Raw genomic sequence first — 15,908 nt, forward strand, 5'->3', positions numbered from 1 at the left:
AAAAACACCTGTGTAAATCCTAAATGGTTTGAGATCTAAAGTCTCAACCATCATTAGTTTTTGAGAGCGAGAGCAAAAACAGCGTCAGGTCCAGTATTAAAGCTAGAGGCATTGTTGTAAAAGCTTATTTAGTCTGAAATGTCAAAAACGAGACCGATGAGTGCCGGGTGGTGTGTATTCGTGCGTGGAAACTCAAACTGATTCTGGATCAGCAGTCCACATAGACATATACCTGTGAGAAGTATTATTTATCAATAATATAAAAGTGAATAAAATTGAAATTGACTGTTTTTGCCTGTTTTTATGCTTTCCATTTAAGCAAACATACAGAATCTCAGTTTACTGTAGCCTACATTTAGGCAATATTACTTATCCAATGCATTTTGTAGTTGCAGGAACCATTAGCTTACACAACACAACATATAATGTTAAGATATTTGTGTAAAATGGTGTTATCTAACTTTTTAGTGTCATCTAGTGGTGAGATGAAGCAGCTCAATTCATTAGAACCAAGACAACAGAAACACATTGGCATATTTATTTCAGAGTCTGACAGTCCGTTTAGCAGCATAAAGAAGGTCTTGAGGTATTTATATATTAATTTGCAGGTCATTCACCAATACATTCACTCACATAGGAATTCAGTATACAAAATACAGACACACACATACACACATACATACAGATATGTCCTCCTACATGAACTTCAGACACTTTCACCATCCTGTGCATAATGTCTGTGGCAAATACATGGCAGTAAGCCTGTGCTTCTGGGGGAGTTTAAGGCAGACTCCCTCAGTGAAGAAGCTTTGGCTGTTGGGAGAAAAGAAGAGCAGATGGTCAGGAAAAGGATCTAAATTCAGAGCCGAGACTCAACCACTGTGCTGAATTAAACCTTGATGATTCATCTCAACAGACTATCAATCTGTGACTTCCTATACTTCTTGCTCTCTCTACCACAGTGTATTTTTATCCTTGCACTGTTGAAAAAGTAAGCTTAGGCAGTTTTCTTCAACAACTTTAAAGACTTTTATTTTGCTAACAGAGAGAATTATGTGTCTTCCAAGTGATGCTAGAGCTTCCTGACCCCTATACATTGGTACTATTATTTACCCCAACACTTAAAAACACATGCTGCAACCACTTAAAAGGTACACTCTGTATTTTTCATCATTGAAGTGTTTGACTAAAGAAATCAATAGCTGTTTTAAAATCATGTGCACTCGCATTACATTACATTTAGCAGGCTATAAGATTCATCTGATTAGATTCATCATATTAGCAGCCTGCTAAAATGTATCTTTTTCTTTGTTTCTTCGCCGTTTCTAGCATTTCTCAGTTTTTCAGTAAATATGTTAAATAAATATAGATAATTCATAAATATTTGACATTAAATGCTGTTTAAAGTACCCATAAGAAAGATAATCTTTTATGTTCAATAGAAAAAAGAAACTAATACAGAATTGGAACAAATCAAGGGTGAGTATTTTTGGGTGAACCATCCAATTAAACTAACAATTAGCAGGTTCAAGTCCATTTATGTAATTGGTATTATCATCTGAATTAATTAAAATGACAAACAGAAACAATGGTTGTTATGTGTTACATGTTATTGTTAACTAAACCTAAAAAAAAACTATTAAAAAATTTGGGAAATTAAAAAAATTTGATGTAAAATAATATGTATTAGATGAAAAAAATGAATGAAAGTTTTTTTAGTTTGCCTTGGCAACAAAATAAATGAAAGCACTAATATTCCTAAAATTGAAATAAAAATAAATTAAAGCTTTAAAGGAATATTAAAAAAACGAATAAGTACTGTGGCGAGGGGAGCGTGGTTATGCGGAGTTTGCAGCGGGGCAACGAGTGTGGAGAAATGGCCTACAAATCAAGCTTTTTAAAAACCTAAAGGAAACTACTTTTCTATTCATATTTTGTGTCATCATGACGTTTTTTTCTTTCTTTTTTTTTGGATTAGATTCTTACGAGCTATTAAAACTAGGAAAGGCTGTATCTCCATATTTCTCCCAAAATGACATGATGAAATGAAGACATACAGAGAAAGTAGATAATTGATAATGTCGGTGTAAGTCCATGACAACATATCAGGCAATGCAACGAAAATAAAAAATTACCGAATGCAACTTCAGTTAAACATTTTAGGCTTTTAAACTACTGATAAATGTGATAAACATACCGTTTGTGCAGCCAGTTTCTTTGGCAGACTGTTGGAGTTTGATCCTGGTCTGCCATCCCCACCCCAGGACACCAGGCTGGAGTGAGTCTGGGAGTGAGAGGAGAGGACATTAGGTTTAGGGGCATATGAAGTGTTTTTGGGGGGAGAGGCACCGCTGGTCTTACGTTTCCTGCCAGGCCCTTTATGCTCATTCCCAACAGCCCTTTGATTGAGTCCTGAGGCCCCTCCTTTATCAGACTCTGGGGAGGGAGAAGGTGAGATGTGGGCAGGACTTTGCTTAAGCAGCCCTTTCATTTCAGGAGGCCGTGTTTTGCTGCCAGGTGAGAGAGCACCATTGAATAGGCCATGGGGTGAAGAAATCGCATTTTTGGTCAAGGAGGACTGGCGGTCTCTGTGGAGGGGGAGAAACATGATTTTTGACTCTCCAGGCAAGTCTTTGTCCTTTTTGGGAGATTTTTGCCATTTATTGGCTGCAGGACTCTCCTGAAGCTCCCTGAAACTCGCCTGCAAAGCCTGTTTGCTGGTCCGACCTGCAGGGTTACGTTGCCGGCCGGGGCCTGAGGGCATCTGGGCTTTCGTTGGAAGTCTGGAGGCGGCTGTTAGGTTAGTGGGCTGTGATTGTCCTGAGGTGCTTGTCCTGAGAGTAGAGGCGCTGCGGACGGGTACCGAGCCGCATGTGGCATCATGGGAATTATAAGTGTTTGTGGTGACTAGAGGTTGATGAGAGCATAGATCTGACACCTGAGGGAGTTTCCTGCAGATAAAAGATTTTACTTACAACAAATAAAAAAACATTCCTGAACACATATTTAAAAGCAACCAATTTTAAAATTAAAATTTGAAGAAAATAAATTGATGAAAAAAATAATTAATACATTTGTTTAAAAAAAAAATAGTGGCAAATTAATAAAATACTCAAATATTAAGAAATGTATTTTTCAACCAGTTTTTTTCCCCCAATCAATTTATGTTTAAGTAATAAAAACATAAATGAAATAAAAAAGATGAAATAAAATATTTCAGTTAGTCAAGTTTTAAATCTAATATTTATAAGTTGAAGTACTAAAATAAAACACAGTTTAAATATTTAAACAATGAAAGTTATATGGAAACACTAAGTACGTATTAAGCACATACAATTTAAATTATAAAAATAAAAGCTAATTCAAAATATTCTATAGTGAATATTTATTTACAAAATTATGGTAACACTTTACTAAAAGTTTCTATTAGTTGACATTAATTAAAATGAACTAACAATAAAAAATTAATTCTAAAGCATTTTAGTTAATGTTAATTCCAACATTTCCTAATAAATTTAGGAATCTGTTAATTAATGATCCTGAGCTAACATTAACTAACATTGAACAGTTGTATTTTTATTAACGTTAAAAGATTAACAAATGCTGTAACAACTGTATTGCTCGTTGTTAGTTAATGCATTAACTAATGTTAACTAATGGGACCTTATTTTAAAGTGTTACCAAAATGACATTGAATCAAATAAGGAAAATACAAAAAAAGAAGGATTTCTCGGCTCAGCGTTGAAAACACACAAAATAAGCATTATGAATGTCACAGGGGGTCAGCCTGAAGTTGTAAAGCATCTTACTTCCACAGATAAGTGCTGAGGTGTTGCTCCATCATGACACTGAAAGCTGACCGCAGGTGGAGCAGCCTTCGGTCAAAGGCTAAGACACTACGGCCAAGTACACGTGCCCCGAAAGTGCAAAGCTGGGTAAAACGCGAGAGAGGGGACAAACATGGGTTCATTTTTCTCCAAATGTGATATTATGAAATGAAATGTAACTTTGTTAACAACACCCTCTTACATTAAGATTTTGCAGGATTTGTAGCAGTTTAAAAAACTGCTTAAATGTAAATATGAAGGGAAAGACTTACACCCATGGGCTTGGGGTGCAAGGTACTAGCTGGCAGATGAGTAAATTCCTCACGGTTCTCCCCATCACTCTCCTCACTGGAGAGACCGGCTGAGAGAGATTCCACCTGCATTTCTTCAGAGCGCATCACATCCTTCATCTCTACAACACCCTCTGATGGATTCATGGACCTGTAAACACACGTTTGTATAAGCTTGAAAGCTTCAGTCTCCACTCATTTTACCAGGTACATTTGAATATTTGTAACCGCAGGAAGCAGCAGAAGTTCAGACCTGAGAATAGAAGAGTTAGTCATTTGGCTTTTGTAGTGCAGAGGATTCTCATGGTTGACAGAGCCTCCATCGGGGACCTCTCTGGACAGAGGGGGGCGCTCTCGAGGCTTCGAGCTCATCTTCAGCTCCATTACAAGTTGGTCAAAGGGTTTACGCCTCCCTACAACCTGCCGACGTTGATGGATGGAGTGAATCTGCGGTAGAGGAGATGAAATAGAAATGACAGCGAGAGCTGAAAGCAAAAGCACTCAAATACGTATGTTAGTGTGTGTTTTTTTTTTTTCCTGTATATTGACTATAAACTCACATTACAAGTCAGCAGTCTGGTGCACAGTTTCTTTCTCTCAGGATCCATCACCCCACAGTGCTTGTCAAAGTCACATTCTTTCTCTGAAATAAACAAATCGGTTTCAACAAGAGAAATCACCATTTAAAGCAAAGCAACCACTGTAAGCAAGTAGATTTGAAATGTTTAAGGGACAAGTAAAATACAGTCAGGGTATGTTTTTAACACTGAATGAATAATAATTTATACGTCAGTATACCATATACTACCTTTGAAAAGTCTGGAGTAAGTATTTTAAATTTTTTTTTTAAAGAAATTGATACTTATATTCAGCAAGGACACAATTACATTACAAAAGATTTATATTTCAAACAAATGCTGTTTTTTTACTTTCTATTTATCAATTTTTCCACAAACATTAAACAGCACACCTGTTTTCAACATTGATAAAAATAAGAAACATTTCTTGAGCATTAAATCAGCATATTAGAATGATTTCTGAAGGGCCATGTGACACTAAAGACTGGAGTAATGATGCTGAAAATTCAGCTTTTCTATCAAGAAGAATAAATCATCTTTTTTTAAATAAATATTTACTGTTTTTGATCAAATGAAATCAGCCCTGGTGAGCATAAAAAAATAAAAAAAATAGGAAAAATAACATTTGATTGGTAGTGCATATTTCTACTAAAATATTTTAATTAAAACTTAATGTTTCATGATCATTCCATGGACATTTTTGAGTGGTGAAAAATGATAATTTACATGGAATATATTTAAGCAGATTCTGAATCTATTTAAATGGGTCATTTGAACAGATTCACCATAATTAAAACTCAATTTCGCTACTGAAGTTTAAAATCGGAAAAAAATATATATATATTATGGGTTGCATCAAAGACGTACTAAGGACTTTCTTGTAGGTTCTGCTGTATGTTTTTGTTCCGTGCAGGTAAGCGTGTGAATCCAAACTCTTCTGGATTGGTTTCTCGGCTGATGGAGGTGCTTTTTTTGGTGGGGTGGGCAAATGTGGAGGTGATGGAGGGGTTCCATGGGAAATTTTATCCACATGCTGAAGACTGGAATATAAACGAGATGACACTGAAATAAACAGTGGACGTGTAATATCAAGTTAAACTGAACTTCACTCCTTCTCACCTGGGTCCCTCACGCTGTGCTTTGAAATGTCTCTGTTGAGGAGAATGAGGCGGTGGGATTCGTGGGGGTCCAGCCCCCTGATGCCTGCTGTCTTGACCCTCACAGGGGCTGCAGTGTTGAGAGGGGGGTGTCCCATGTTGGGGTCGGTCAGGTGAGCACTTTGATGGTGTACCGTAGACCTTGCTGAAAGGGCCATGCCGTCGCTCACAATGCTTCTCAAAAGCCTGTGGCTTCACGACCTGCCCACAGTGGCTGCACACAACCAGGAAGAAGTCATCATGTGCTGGGCAGTGGCCATATATCGACATGTCTGTAGGGGGAAGATGATTTTTCTTTTTACGCATGGCAAGATTTTACTTTGAATGTCAAGATCTTGTCATTCGTCATCAATGCAATCTGTTAATCACAAGCCTAACAAACTCTTCCTCACCTTCTTTCTTGAGAGTCATAGTTTCCATCCGTTTCTTCACATTTTTGCTGCACTCTTCCAGAGAGGACCCTAAGAGAGGCAGTGAAACAAACAGACCATCAAAATAGGAAATGAAACCTCAACGTACATTTGAATTAAGCATCTGCTCTCTGATCAGCAGTTCTCAACTCCAGATGGATGGATGGATGAATTTGTACTGGTTTGAACCAGCCAATAACACACACTTCAAAAAAAAATGTGTTTGTGTCATTTTCCAGCATTAAAATGTATTTGCCTTCACAGAGAGATCATTGGTACTGTACTATGATACTTCATATTCAGTCATATTATTTATCTGACTGCACTGACACAATCAGATGATGATTTGAACCCCAGCGTTGGTTAACTGGTCTACATCTTTCCCAAGCCATTTTTGTAGTCATATTAATTCATTTTAATTATTTTAATAGAACATTATTCATAACTTATTTTAAGTCACATCCAGCTCCAGCTGTAACATGTTCAGATGGGCATTCGACTTCCAGGGTGGGCTGTGCAATTGTGAAAGTGGTTGAGGTCAAGCTCAGAAGGATGGGGTCATTCCTGTGCTCCCCAGTTGAGAACCACTGGCTTAGACACGTCTATCAAATATCAAAGCAACAGTGCTGCTGAATGTTCTCATTTCTAATGGCCACAGTTCACTGCATTCATTAATGTGGGTCATTTCCTGCATTATATAAACCATATACATGAGAAATGCCATTCTTATTTTTAATCTGCTGATCAGTGCGACAGATGATGAAAGACCATCAAAGTGTTCTATAAATAGATGTAATGTAAATGTATAGAAAAGTGAGAGCAAGGGCAGTTTGATGTGAAGATGCAACTGACTCCGTTCCTGGCAATTGCAAAAGGAAATATCATCCCACCGTTTCATCATCATGATACAAACACTGCATGTAAATAAAAAGATGTTCTCACGGCGACGAGAACAACTATAAATCTCGAAGAGTGTAAAATGGATTAAGAGGTTTATTTATCTAGATAGTTTAGTGGCAAGATATTCGTCTCCACCTTCACTTCCCGTCGCGTTGGCTGTCAGATTCACATTAGATGACACACTGAGCCGCATCCTCTGTCTTTAAACCTCAGACCAACACGACAAAGTATAAAATCAAACGTATAACGTATAAAATCAACGTATAATATCATTTTCAAAAATGTACATTTTATGAAAGGGAATATTCATCGGCTAAACGGAGCGCTAGGACCTGGGAGATTTTCCGAAAGTACTGTGTCGGTCTGCAACCCGTGCGGCGCTAGGACCCGGCGGGGCCTTTGTTTGGGTCGTGGTGGCCGGGATTTGCTCTTTTCAAACAAATCCATTTCCTGTGCTCGCTCGAAGCGATTAAAACCGAACGTATTGCAAGCACGACGTTGATTTACTCACCGTCCAATGTAGATACGTTCGCTTTGTCGATCCAAGTGGTCCAGCTTTGCCCTACAAAGTCAAGGATGGAAATTCGCCGATCTAGGGCAGCCATTACCGTTTTAGCGCGTGCACGACCCGCCACCATCACGACGGGAGTGCATTGCGACGTCATCTTGCGCGTTCACGGTCACGGCGGATACCGTAGCGATGGGAGGTAGACTCATTTCTGCGAGTTTGGTTTCAAAGAACGTCAAACAATATCACACGCAGGCACATATTGCTTTTGGTGTTAACTTTATTGCTTAAGGCAATTGTTCTAAGTTACAAGGAAATGTTTCCATGTAGCCTACGCACTCGTTAGATTTCAAACACAGGCATCTGAACATTCGACAAAGCCAAGTTCAAAATTCTTGTTTCATTTTTGCTGACATTAGAATTGAAGGTTTTTGCCTGTGGTGTTACCTTCAAGTAACGTTTTCCCATCAGTCAAACGCTTTACAACTATTAGCTTAAAAAGAGAAAACTTGTTGAATCGAAATATGCTCTGCTCAGATCGATTCAGTTAGATTCAACAAGTCGTTCAGATCAGAATCAGATGACTGAAGCGGTTCAATGATTCATTAATAATAATAATTCATTACATTTATGTAGCGCTTTTCTCAGCACTCAAAGCGCTTTACATAGATAGGGGAATCTCCTCAAGATCTGATATCCGTACACTTGAACTTTGGAAATATAGGTAATACCATTTCCCTCTATATTACATCATAATATCTAAATTCGTTAATAAAAACATCCCACAACATCATTTGCAAATGCCAGAAACAGAGTGAGTTGCATCTTCATATCAAACTTTTTATCAAGTCCACAATAACGGATGCTGTAGGCCTACTGTGAACATTAAAATAATAAAGATTTTACATTTCATATAATGAAGAAGATGCCTTGCCTTTTATACAGTTTTGCATAAGTAAACTAAAATAAGAAATTAATTTTCATATGGAAATGACCTATTATTTGAAATTATAAGTACTCAATAATCAAAACATAGAATAATGCACCATAATAGCAAAACATGATTTTTTATTTATTTATAAAAGCCTCTATCTTTGTTAAACACAAACAAAACAATTCTTCAATTCGTTTTTAGGAACAGTCTTCCCTGGTTTCATGTAAACATTTCTTAATATATGCTAAGTTATAAGGCACACAGTTAAATTAATAAAAGAACAATTTAAAAATTAGGAGTACATTGAAAAATGAGATGAACTCAAACACAACAGCACCATGGTACTCATGTAGTACTCATGCATCGTCAATTGTTGTAAAAGGGAACATCAAAACAACTTCAGAATTCAAGTTATATATTCAATTCAAAATATGTCAATGAACAGGAGTCAAAAACATTCCATACATTTTGTTTATGTAACAAGTTTGATATAGAAATTTAACAGTAAAGAAATTAAATGTAACATTTTAAAGATGCAGTTTACTTCTTACAAACAGGCTTATGATAAGGGGCCCTTGTACCTTCTCTAAATATTATGCATTATTATGCAAATATTTGAATATATTGAAGATATACCTTTGGTGTGCGTTTGTGACACAGGTCACGCCAGGAAGATCCATAACATCACTCGACCGTGGTGGTATGTAGCACCACTTTAATACTGCACTTTAACACCTGCTTGATGAATGTGGATATGACCTGATGTTTAATTATGGCTGTCCTGCTCCCTCTTGCTGATTGGCTGATTTGTGTAATGGTGTCTCCTTGTAAAGGAACCAGCAGTTTCCTCCCCAAAGGATACAGTTGAGGAATCCAAAGATCTATAAAGATTCATAAATTCATATTAACCTTATTTGTATTTAATTAATTTAATTTACCTTTAAAAAAAAGTTAAAAAGAAACATTATATCCGCATAACTACAATCAGAGCATAAATACAGACAATGGATAGTAATAAAAATATGCGGGAAAACAGGATAAATAAATCTGTTAGTCTATTCGGTCATCTCTGTATAATGTCATTGGTTTAGTATTTTTCAATACATTATAATTCTCTTACCACTGAGGAATTGAGGCGGCCCATTAGGGGGGTGTGCCCAGCAGTGCAGTTTACTGCTATTATACACATTTTAGTTGCTAAGGACACAAGTGTATTTGGACTGGTTGCCCCTTTCACATCAGTGAGGCCTTTTCCCCAGGCAGATGAACACACCAGCCAGAGAAACGTGAAGATCCCAGTTAACAGTAGATCCTAAGGAGAGTAATACATACATGTCAACATGTAAATGATATATATATACACACATTATACATTATTATTTTATATACAGTACCAGTCAAAAGTGTGGAAAGATTACTATTTTTAATGTTTTTGAAAGAAGTCTTTAATGCTCATCAAGCCATTTACTTGATCAAACATACCGAAAAAATCAGTAATATTGTGAAATATTATTACAATTTAAAATAATGGTTTATATATATTAATTAGGGCTGTGCAAAGATTAATTGTGATTAATCACATCCAAAATAAAAGTTTGTGTTTATGTAATATATTTGTGTGTGCTGTGTATTATTTTGTATATATAAAATACACATACATGCATGTACATATTTAAGAAAATGTGTTATTCATATATAAAATATTTATATATAATATAAATGATGTATTTATATGTACAAAATGATTATACACGGCACACACACACATATTATGTAAACAAACTTTTATTTTGGATGCGATTAATCGCAATTAATCTTTGCACAGCCCTAATATTAATTAATATATTACTTTGAAATATCATTTATTTCTGTGGTGCAAGGCTGAATTGTCATTACTCCAGTCTTCAGTGTTTATGATCCCACAGAAATCATTCTATGATTTGATACTCAGTTATTATCAATGTTGTAAACAGTTGTGCTGCTTAATCTTTTTTTTTGGAGCCTGTGATACTTCTTTCAGGATTCATTGATGAATAAAAAGTTAAATTAAAGAACAGTATTTATTCAAAATAGAAATCTTTACTATCACTTTTTTTTCCATTTAACACATCCTTGGTGAATGAAAAATGGATTTCTTTCAAAATAAGAAAGAAAAAATAGTAAGCAGGACAATTGTTTCCAACATTGATAATAACTGTCTATCAAATCAGCATATCAGAATGATTTCTGTAGGATTATGTTCATAAAACCAATTTATTCAATCCATGCACTAATGACTAATGTTCTAGACCATTTCACAAGATGTAAACAACACTGGTCCAGAAGCACTTCCTGTTTCAGTTTTTCAACACTACATAAAAGCTGGGATAAAATACAACCAACAGAACATTTAAAACTGAATCAAAAAGTTAAACAAACATCTTTAAGATGTTTTCTTTACATGTGAATAAAGAAAACAGTTACAAACTGAAACAGGAAGTGTTTCTGGACCAGTGTTGTTTACATCTTGTGAAATGGTCTATATTTAACGCTCAAATGCTTTTATTCTCAGGACACTTTGGGCAAAAAACTGTAACTGTTGTCAGAAAAAAACCTCCCGTCTGTTTCCCGTCAGTGAAACTTTTGTGAACAGCTCACAAAATGTAGTTCCTAAAGATTTTATGGGCAAGCAAACCCGTTAAAGTTCATTCTCCATGCTAGGGATCTTGAAATCCAGCATAATACTGAATATGCTAATAAAATGAATAATAAATAAACTTTTCAGGCATGCAGTGGCTGGATTTCATTTCTCGTACAAAAGCATGAACATCTGAGACAGCCATTGAATATGAAAGTGAATTTAAAGGCATGCACAGACAGAGAGGAGGTTTAAGAATGCACAGATAACTCTTAAAATAGCTACAACATGAACTTGAACCAATACACACTCACAATGCTGGGGCCGCGAGGAGATTCGCGGTAGAGGTGTTGGTAACCAAGATACAATACAAGAGTAGCTGTGCTGTACAGGAAAGCCAGAACTCCAACACCTACAAAGAACTCAGCTGAAGATGAACAATCTCCAGTCAGATACATGGTTTTAACCTTCGTTCCACTCTGTTCGCAGGTTGGGACTTGGTAACTGTAGGTATTGAGCCTTTGTATCAAAGAATAATAAAGAAGGAAATTATGAAAAGGCAGAAATTCAAAAATAACAATACATTTTTTTCTGTGTATTTTAATTGTTTACCTAAAAGGGTAGCTGAAGGATGCATTTATTTCTTGGCTGGTAACGTTTTCATTGCACAGGATGTTGAAACTGGCAGAGCCTGAATAACCACTAGTTGTAGCAAAAGCAAAAATGGCGAATATCTGAAAAAAAAAAAAAAAAACACTTTGTGAATGCGAATGCGAGGTTAAATTAATAAATGAATTCTATTGTTCAGATGGAAACCAAAGGAAGTGTGCAACTGTGCGTTTAATTTCATAGCCCTGAATTCAGCATGAAGAAATGTAAATATTTATCAACACAAAAAGCATTATATATTCAAACATCCTCATTTACTTTCTACTTCCTCTTTTTTTAGTAGAATCCTTTTCACACACACACACACACTTTTAATACCTCAAAGCTGTTGGTAATATCTGACCATTAACTTAACATAAGGAGCATGAGGCATGACGCTTATATTTATGAAATAATAAATAAATAAGCAAACACTTTACAATAAGGTTCATTACTTAATGTATTAACTGACATGAACTAACAATGAGCAATACGTTTGTTACAGAATTTATTAATCTTTTTTATTGATAAAAAAATACAACTTTACATTGTTAGTTCACAGTGCATTAACTAGACTAATGTTAATAAATACAACCTGATTTTAATAACTTATTTGTAAATTTGGAAATTAATATTAACTAAGATTAATAAATGCTGAAGAAGTATTGTTTATGTTAACTAAGGTAATCAACTAATGTTAACCTTATTGTAAAATGTTACCATTACCAAAAATGTCAATAAAAAAAAAGAATGCGTGACCCTCTGGATTACATGATAAAATCGTACCAAAATAAATTTACACAGTACAGTAATTGTTTAGGCTATACAAACTTTATCTTGAGGCATTCAACTTCAAAGATAAGCTACGTTAACCTAAAAAATATATGCCAGATGTTTCTTAAAGGTAATCGTTTGAGTGTTTTGAAAATGGCGTTCTGTAACTCCACGTATGGAAATAACGTTGTGATTATTATCATTATTTTTCACAATAACGTTTGATGTAATTACACAGAATAGCTCAATATATATAAATATATATTGAAAAGTAGGCCTACGTACCCATTCTAATACACGCATGAATCCCAGTGGTTCTTTCAAAGGGCTGAGATCTAGTTGAAACGCGCTCATCATCTTCTGCAAATAAAGCATCAACAGCGGCCAATCAAACAACCGTTACAACTGACAGAAAATGGTGCAATAATCAAACATCCGGAAATATTATGAAACGCGGCTCACTTTGGAGCAGCAGAAGACTCTTTTCTTGTCAAAATCTTGTGAGTGAGTTAAAAGATTCAGAAAGATTCCCTAGTGTAGTCCCCAGACGAATTTCAAAAAGTTGTCAAAGTTACTTTCCCTTTCCTTGTTTCTGCAACAAGACATTGACCACGTGATTGGTGACGTGATTCTTTCCCCCATGGTCGTGGTCGAGCCAACTCTCCCCTTGTGCTCCTTTTGTCATCAGTTTGATGAAACGATTATTCATGTGTTTTGGGAATGTATGTAGCTATTGCAAAATCTTTTGGGTTGACTTTTCAAATTTTATTAAAAGGTATCTTTCTTTTGACTTCTGTATAGGCTAAGCCAAAAAATAATGTTATTTTGGTGACTCTATGAAATGAGACCCCTCTCATTTTAAATTTATCCTTAATTTGCTACTTTTTCTTGCCAAATTTTATATTCACAAGTGTAAATTTTCAAAGAAAACTCCTTATTTTTTATTTTTAAGAAAGATATTGATATGTATTCATTAAAAAACTCTAAAAACTTTACTGCATGTAGCCCAAGACTCTGCAATATTGTCGATCATTTAAGCTTGTTTAATGTTATTTATGTTTATGGATTGTAACCCTCTGTATTGTTGTATTGTGTATTACTGTCTTGATTTGTATTTGTTATTACTGCATAAATAAAAATATAATAAATAAAAAAAGAGCCAACATAGTCGAGCTAGCGGGGAAAATTGTTGTAGTAGGCCTATTGCATATATATCCTGATTAGTTATCTTATCCTTAATGATTTATTCTGTATTCATATATTCAATATTTATCCTTAATTACCTAACAATATCGTCATTTTTTATTTAACATTTTAGTGACATTTCTGTGCATATAATGCTCATAAAATGCCATATTCTGTCTTTTGTAATGTTGTCATCATGAAACATTTTGTAAATGGAAAAAGTTTGAGCTGAAATACCAGCTAAATTTGATTCTAAACAGTCAGATGAACAGGACCTACCATTTTCGTACAGTGGCACTGGAAGTGACAGAAATGCAAATAACTTACCCCATTTGCAAGGTTAATTGTAACAGACAGAGGGGTTAGTTGTAACAGTAATACACATAATTCAGTACCAATTAGTTTGATATTGTTTGTACATCTGTATAGATATATATCCATCCCTCATCCAAACATCCTTCTATGGATCAATATCATGGATACAGATATAAATATAAAAGGGCCGCACAGTTTTGCAATAAATAAATAAATAAAATAATCAAATATTGAAATTGGTATTGAATTATATTTGTGAGTAGCAGCTGCATGCAAAATTATTATGCATACCGATTAACAAAATGTGAAAAAAAAATCATATGTTGACATTTAAATTCCAACATTGTTTTTGAAAGTCACACAAAGTTAAATGTGGCTAAATTAACACACAAAATAAATAGCCTACTTAAACATTCTTTCATTTAATTATCGCTGTACACAGTGTCCTACAACTAACCCGGCTGTGTAAAAAATATTTTAAGCCTAGGCCTATATAGCTAACAATTGCTAGGAGTTGCTGAATATGATATGTTTCAAAATGGAACTATGTTTTAGCAAACAAGACAGTGATTAAGGCAATATAGTTTTGTTGACGTACACACACACCCAACTCAGAAACTGAAAAAAACGTAGGCTATGATGAAAAAATGTACTTGCATGGTGACAAAACACTCATTGTCCTCACAAAATCTTCACGAAACATTAACAACTATTATTAGGCTGAAATCCACAAATCCGCCACTGTACTAATAGTCATGGGCTGTATTGTCTTATAAATATAATAAAATTAATATAAAACACAAATATAGAATATAAAAAATATGAAATACTATAGAAGTCTCAAAAGTGAACTGCATTCAGCGTTGCTGTGGTACGACCATAAGAGGACGCTCTTGTCACAATGTAGGCTATTTCGATTTCGCACCCGAAGCAGCTCAGTGCAGTGTTCCTCATTCATTGTCTTTTACTATGTAAGATATGCATTTTTCTTAAATATTATAAAATGCTACTTAATTAAAATTTCCTTGGCATTTATTTACTGAGTAAAACATGTTAAGTGAACACCATTTACACTGAAAGTTGCAAAAATAAAGAGTCTCAGGAGGATGCCTATATGCACAGCTCATTGGGACTTTCTTTCAGATCCACTTTGGGTAAGCTAATAAAAGCCTTATTTTATTTAGCTACACCTTAAGTTCGAAAAGTTACAGCTCTCAATGAAAAGGAGGTGCTCAGACAGTCACCACTGAGGAATTCAGGTCACGACGTCTTGTGGGACAGGTTTTTCCACCCAGCCATGCAGAATTGTTTTAATGCACTAGCCTACACAGTTAAACGCATTTGTGCTGACATCTAGAATTATAATCTCCCTTGAAGAAGCAGTACTTTGCTTTTTTTGTTTTTGTGTTTGCGAATGTTATCCGCTAGAAGAGACAGGATGAGTATCAATGGGAAGCACATGGCTCTTGGCCAGCAGTGAAGATCTAGAATGACAGCAGGTCAGAATTACAGGGCACTAATGGGAGGGAGTCACCCAATGGGAGTCACAATAAGCCTTTTTTCTGTCACATTTGATCATGCAGGCCAGAGCCTGTCAAAAGTCATGTAGGCTACACCCAAACAAAATATAATAATAATAATTTGAAGAACAGAATTGAAATTAGATGCTCTTGTACATAAATAGCAACAATAAGACTTTTAAATATAATTTATTTTTAACTCAATAAATGCTGAAATCTAAACTGGTAAACTGTTTAAAATGTCG

General features: G+C 35.2%; 2 protein-coding genes across 4 annotated transcripts; both read right to left on the reverse strand.

Annotated features, from left to right (window-relative positions):
* Window positions 1-524: 524 nt before the first annotated feature.
* atxn7l2b (ataxin 7 like 2b) lies at window positions 525-7,860 on the reverse strand. 2 transcript variants are annotated; one of them, XM_039657864.2, is made up of 10 exons: window positions 7,674-7,860; window positions 6,245-6,313; window positions 5,815-6,124; window positions 5,563-5,735; window positions 4,678-4,760; window positions 4,371-4,564; window positions 4,100-4,268; window positions 3,810-3,931; window positions 2,198-2,951; window positions 525-813 (listed from the first exon to the last, which is right to left on the reverse strand). In XM_039657864.2, the coding sequence occupies exons 1-10, from the start codon at window positions 7,825-7,827 to the stop codon at window positions 796-798; spliced, it is 2,046 nt and encodes a 681-aa protein (XP_039513798.2). In that variant the 5' UTR covers window positions 7,828-7,860; the 3' UTR covers window positions 525-795. The 2 variants fall into 2 exon arrangements, with proteins under 2 accessions (XP_039513798.2, XP_039513799.2); XM_039657865.2 differs by lacking the exon at window positions 7,674-7,860 and adding an exon at window positions 7,298-7,511.
* A 1,303-nt stretch (window positions 7,861-9,163) lies between these two features.
* Window positions 9,164-13,245, reverse strand: sypl2b (synaptophysin-like 2b). Of its 2 annotated transcripts, XM_039657910.2 has the most exons (6): window positions 13,106-13,245; window positions 12,929-13,003; window positions 11,834-11,955; window positions 11,536-11,740; window positions 9,725-9,916; window positions 9,164-9,485 (listed from the first exon to the last, which is right to left on the reverse strand). In XM_039657910.2, exons 2-6 carry the CDS (start codon window positions 12,998-13,000, stop codon window positions 9,375-9,377), a joined length of 702 nt encoding a protein of 233 aa, XP_039513844.2. In that variant the 5' UTR covers window positions 13,001-13,003; window positions 13,106-13,245; the 3' UTR covers window positions 9,164-9,374. The 2 variants fall into 2 exon arrangements, with proteins under 2 accessions (XP_039513844.2, XP_039513843.2); XM_039657909.2 differs by lacking the exon at window positions 13,106-13,245 and having other exon boundaries at window positions 12,929-13,018.
* Between the last annotated feature and the right edge of the window lie 2,663 nt (window positions 13,246-15,908).

This window comes from Pimephales promelas, chromosome 14 (assembly GCF_988280905.1).
Source record: "Pimephales promelas chromosome 14, fPimPro1.hap1.1, whole genome shotgun sequence".
NCBI classification, from domain to species: domain Eukaryota; kingdom Metazoa; phylum Chordata; class Actinopteri; order Cypriniformes; family Leuciscidae; genus Pimephales; species Pimephales promelas.

Excerpts from the sequence above, each read along its gene's own strand:
- atxn7l2b (XM_039657864.2), bottom strand. The coding sequence starts at position 7,827 with ATGACGTCGCAATGCACTCCCGTCGTGATGGTGGCGGGTCGTGCACGC. Across the intron at positions 5,736-5,814 it reads GCACAGCGTGAGGGACCCAG|TCTTCAGCATGTGGATAAAA; the intron begins GTGAGAAGGAGT and ends TTTATATTCCAG. Across the intron at positions 2,952-3,809 it reads CTCAGCACTTATCTGTGGAA|GAAACTCCCTCAGGTGTCAG; the intron begins GTAAGATGCTTT and ends TTTTATCTGCAG.
- sypl2b (XM_039657909.2), bottom strand. The coding sequence starts at position 13,018 with ATGCTTTATTTGCAGAAGATGATGAGCGCGTTTCAACTAGATCTCAGC. Across the intron at positions 11,741-11,833 it reads TCCTTCAGCTACCCTTTTAG|GCTCAATACCTACAGTTACC; the intron begins GTAAACAATTAA and ends TTTGATACAAAG. Across the intron at positions 9,917-11,535 it reads CTCCTCGCGGCCCCAGCATT|GATCTACTGTTAACTGGGAT; the intron begins GTGAGTGTGTAT and ends TACTCTCCTTAG.